The sequence below is a fragment of the Melanostigma gelatinosum genome (genome assembly GCF_949748355.1).
Source record: "Melanostigma gelatinosum genome assembly, chromosome: 18".
Lineage (NCBI taxonomy): Eukaryota > Metazoa > Chordata > Actinopteri > Perciformes > Zoarcidae > Melanostigma > Melanostigma gelatinosum.
Genome location: NC_136651.1, coordinates 655,496 through 660,495, shown reverse-complemented (window position 1 = coordinate 660,495; position 5,000 = coordinate 655,496). Strand labels below are relative to the sequence as shown.

The following is a 5,000-nucleotide window of genomic DNA, read 5'->3' as shown; positions in this document are numbered from 1 at the left end:
AGGTTGGAGGAGGAAGAAGAGGAAGAGCAGGAGGAGGAGGGGATCTTGGAGGGGGCGGGGCTGTCTATGACGGGCGGGGCGTTGGTGGTGGGAGAGCGAGCCGAACAGGAAGAGGAGGAGCGCGGGTTGTTGACGGGACAATCCTCCAGACGGACCCACACGTCTTCTGATTTGTCGGAGAAGCGTCCGGCCGATGAGTCGCCACCGCTCTTCCCCTTCCTCCACGTTCCCTGCGACCTCACGCCGCTCTCCTCCTCGCTCCGCCCCTTCTCGCTGGACTCCGACGACGCCGACAGCACCGATGACGAGCTTCCCGTCCTCTTCCACGTCCCCACGCGCGGCAACGACGTTGAGTGTTTGCTCCCGCCTCCTCCTCCAGCATTGCTACTTTCCCGCTTCCAGGTGCCCGTGCGGCTGAACCGCGATGATGTCACTTCCTGTGGGCGTGACGGGCTCTCGGAGTGCGAGCGGTTGACGTCGTGTCGCCTGGTCGATGATGGTAGCGGCGTATCGGGGCTGGACGGTGACTCTAACGCCGCTACGGTCGCCGCCGCCGACTCTTCCAGCTTCCTCTTCAGCGTCGGACTCGGCGCTTCTTTGATGAAGGTCGATTGACGGACCAGCGCTGGCTTCTCTGGCTCCGCCTTCTGCTTCTTGGCCGCCGTGGAGGCGCCGACCCTCGACGCCGACTCGCTCCTCGGGATGCCTCCGCTCCTCGCCGGCCCACTCTGTTTGGCCGGTCTGGAGGCCGAAGACGATGACGACGACGCACTTCCTGGAGACGCCGTGCGCGGCATCTGAAGCAGCTTCCCTCCTTTCTGATTGGCTGCCGAGGAAGAGCGGGACGGCGTGGAGTCCCGAGAGGACCCGCCTCCTCTGTCGGCACCGTCGCTGCTTCCCGGAGGTTTGGCCACGGCTGGCGCTCTGGGCTTGCTCCGCCCCCTGGCAGATGGCTCCGTCCTCGGTTTCCCCGTGAAAGGACTCCTGTACACCTTCTTCCCGCCTCTCAACGCCTTCGCCGCCTCCTCCTCCTCCTCCTCCTCCTCCTCTATTTCCTCCTTCTTCTTCTTGGCCTCCAGCGTGCTGCGTTCTCCACCCTTCAAGATCCTCCCCCCTCGCTTCATCGCCGCCTCCCCCTTGTCCTCCCCTTCTTCTTCTGCGTTGTTATTGGCTGCCGGAAGGCGGAACGGCGAGCCCACAGACTTCAGGGAGAGAACCGAGTCGGAGTCCGATGACGGTTGGCGTGACAGCGGCGCGGCAGCGGCTGCAGCGTTCAGGCTGCTGACGATGGAGTTGGCACCTTCCTGGATCGCCTTCCAATCGAATGTCTCCGAGTCAGGGGAGGCGGGGCTTCTCGGTGCCTCCGAAGGCTCCTCCTCGGCCAAAATGTCATCCTCGGCTTTGGAAGCAGGAACCGTCGTGGCCCCGGCGGCGGCGGCGGCGGCGGCGGCTGCAGCCTTCTTCTTTTTCTTGGGCATGGCGGAGCTGATGCACTCCTGCAGCAGGTCGTCCTCCGAGTCGATGCTCAGCGAGCTGAGCGACGAGTTCCTGGAGAAGCAGACGGGCGTGTCCTCCACGTGGAACGCTTTGGGAGCGTAGCAGATCGCCGCAGGGGGGCGGGGCTTCAACTCCTCTTGTGGAGGAGGAGGAGACTTTCCTCCTGCTTTGCTGCCATCTTTCTTGTCGGGCGGCGGAGGCGGAGCGAACTCCTTGTTGTTGTTCTCCTGGTCAATGTCGCTCAGAGAGCTCAGAGACGAGTTCCTGGAGAAGCAGACGGGCGTGTCCTCGATGGCAAACTTCTGCTTCTCGTCGGACTCCGTCGCCGGTTTCGTTCGTGGGAAAACAGCCGCCGTCTGCTGCTTCCTCTTCCTGCCTTCTTCTTCTTTTTTTTTCTTCTCCTCATCCTCTCCTCCTCCGCCGCCGCCGTCGTCTTCGTCAAAGTCAAGCGAGCTCAGCGAGTCATTGCGTGAGAAGCAGCACGGCGTGCCCTCGATGGGGGTGTAGTGGTGCGGCGAGTCAAAGGCAAACCCCGGTTTTGCTTTGGCGACGCCGTACGGCGCCCGCTGGGGCATCGGCTTCACCGGCGACGTCGGCTTCTTCTTCTGCTGCTGCAGGGCGAGAGGGGGCGGGACCGAAGGAGGAAGAGGCGGGGCTTGGAGGTGCTCGCTGTTCACAGACGCTCTGATTGGTTTTCTGGGTTTGGCTTTGGGCATGGCAGCGCTGATGCACTCGGCGAGGATGTCGTCACCATTCTCGCCCTCCGGGAGCCCCGCCCCTCTCCTCTGGCGGGAGGTGGGCGGGGCTACGGGTGCGGCAGTGGCTGCTGCCTCCTCATTGGGCGGGGAGTCGATGGTGAGGTCACTGAGCGAGGTGGCTGTGGAGAAGTTGAGCGGGGTCCCCTCCACACAGTAAACTCTCGGCACCTCCTCCGGTGGCGGAGGCGCGTCCTTCCTCTGCTGCGATTGGACGCGACTCTGAGGTGGGTGGAGCTTATAAACAGGAAGCTGGCTGGGTTTCCTTGGCGCTGCTTGTTGCTGTTTCTTTGGTTTCCGTGACGACTTGGGCATGGCCATGTTGATGCACGCCTCCAGGATCTCGTCGTCGTCAGATTCGTCGAGGATGGGTTTCGTCCCCTCCTCGTCCTTCCTCTCCTCATTCCCTCCCTCATCTTCCTCCTCGTTCCCTCTCATCTCCGCCACGATGTACGGCTCGTCCAGACTGAGCGCGCTCAGACTGGAGGCTCTGGAGAAGCCGTGCGGCGTGCTCTCCGTGGCGAAGTGCAGCAGGACGTCCGCGCTGCTCTCCTCCTCGTCCTTCTTCTTGGTCTTCTCCTCCTCCTCGGCGTTCTGCGTCGGCGGAGGAAGCAGTGGCGGCGGCGTCTTGGCGCGGCTCGGCGGCATGGTCTGTCCCGGGCTGTCGGGCAGGTCGCTGGGGCTGACCACGCCGCTCGGCATGCCGCTGCACGGCTCGCTGGAGCGCACGGAGCTGGCGATGGAGGACGTGGAGAAGCTGTCGAGGGAGCTGACCGACGTGCAGCGGCTGAACATCAGCGGCGTCTCCTGAGCGTACGGCTGCTCCGGAGGACTCTTGGGAGTCCTGGCGCCCGATGATGATGTCACATGGTGGTGGTGATGGTGGTGGGCGTGGCCGTGATGGTGGTGGTGACCACGTCGGCCTCGGGAGGATGGAGTGGAAGCGGCGGCTGCTGCGGCGGCGGCGGCGGCGGCAGTGGCGGTCTGGCTCTCCGCCTCCTTCTGCTGCCTCTGCTGATGCTCATGTGCGTCTTTCTCGCTGACAGGAAGTGTCGGGTAATCGTTCCCGCTGCCGCCCCTCCTCTTCCTTTCGATGACATCGCAGTCTTCATCTTCCTCCGACGATGACAGCGAGGAGAGCGAGCTGCCTCTGGAGAAGCAGATGGGCGTGTCCTCCACGCAGTACGTCTGCGTCGACTCCTGGTTGCCTTTTGGCACCGTCCGATTGGCTGGGGGCGGAGGGGGGCGGAGCTTGTTGCCAGAGGACGGCGGAGGAGGCGGGCCGGAGGGGGCGGCGGTCTCCTCCGGCTTGAACAGCGGTTTTCGTGCGGCGTCGGCGCCGTACTTCAGGCTGTAGTCGATTGGCTGCTCGACCGCCGCGTCGGCGCCGTAGTTTGAATTCGCCGCGTCGGCGACGTAGCGAGGCTGCGCAGCGGACGCTACGCGGCTGCCGGCCGCTGCAGAGTCGCCGCCGTCCTTCCTCCTCCTCAGCCTGCCGTTCAGCTCCTCGTCCTCCTCGCTCTGGATGCTGCCGCGGTGACTCGGACTCTGTCTCCCAGAGTTCAGCTGTTCGTCCGAGTACTTGAGGCTGTAGTTGATGGGCGTGTCCAACTCAGCGCCGTCGTCGTCCGCCATGTGGTTGGCGCTGCGGATCTTGTGCGCCAGGTCGGCCGGGTACTTCCTGTAGACGCAGCACTTGTTGGCTCCGTTCTCTTCGGACGAGTAGAGCGGCTCCGTCGACGGTTTGGTCTTGCCGCGGTTTCCATACCCGTCGGCGCTCGTGACGCTGTTGAGGCTGTCGCTGGACGCTCGGACGCTGGGCGGGAACACCGTCCGGGCGTACGCCACCTCCTCACTCGTCCTCTTCGATCCGTCTCCGTTCTTCGGGCTCGACAGCACCGGCGTGTTGGTGTACGAGCGCGTCGCGCTCCCTCCCGCTCCTCCGGCGCCATTACAGCCCCGCCCCTTCCTGTGCGCCGCCTTCGGGCTGAGGTTGTCGATGTTGTCGAAGGTCTCAGACAGCTGCTGGGCGTCCAGCTCCTCGAACAACGCCTTCTGTTTGCGGGCGTGCAGCGACGGGGCGCCAGCGCCCGGCGACACCACGCTGGCGTCCTTGTAGCGTGCCGGCCGGTTGGCCATCAGGTTGCGCAGGGCGGCGGCGCTGCCCATTGCGATCATCTTGTGCCGGGAGTGAATGAGGTTACGCAGCATGCCGACGGCGCCCAGCTCCCACAATGCCTCCTGGTCTTTGGCGTCCCTGGCCGACAGATTCCAGAGCGTCCCGCAGGCGTTGGACACGATGGTCAAACTGTGGGACTTCAGGTGCTGCAGCAGAGTCGGCAGGCAGCCGTGCTCACGCAGGATCTGCCTGCGAGACAACACACAGGGTGAGAGAACCAGAGTGAGTCTCCATCATTTATAAAATGGCAGCGACAGGTGAGTCTCTCTACGGCCTTTACCTGTGCGCTTCGTTGGTGGCGATGAGGCTGGAGACGTTGCGGAGGATCCCGCCGCCGCTCTCGATGATGGCGAGCGTGTTGGTGTGGCTGCGGTGAGTCAGCGTTCCCACCAGGAACGCCAGAGCGCCGTCCACCGCGCAGATGTCCGCCTTGTTCTCCGTGCAGTGAGCCGACAGGTTCCAGAGCGCGCTCAGTACGGACTTCAGGGTCGACTCCTGAAGGAGGAGAAGAAACCGACGGTCCTTGAACACATCATGTGTGACGAACACCAGTCAGAAAGAAAGAGAGA

General features: G+C 64.1%; 1 protein-coding gene across 1 annotated transcript in view; it reads right to left on the bottom strand.

The window, feature by feature from the left end:
- The window catches only part of apc (APC regulator of WNT signaling pathway), a 23,203-nt gene that overhangs the window by 1,552 nt on the left and 16,651 nt on the right, over nt 1-5,000 (bottom strand). The window contains exons 15-16 of the mRNA XM_079288889.1: nt 4,712-4,926; nt 1-4,620 (exon numbers count right to left, since the gene is read on the bottom strand). The exon at nt 1-4,620 is cut by the window's left edge and continues 1,552 nt beyond it. Of these exons, the coding sequence (XP_079145015.1) occupies nt 1-4,620; nt 4,712-4,926 (4,835 nt within the window). The remainder of the gene's footprint in view (nt 4,621-4,711; nt 4,927-5,000) is intronic.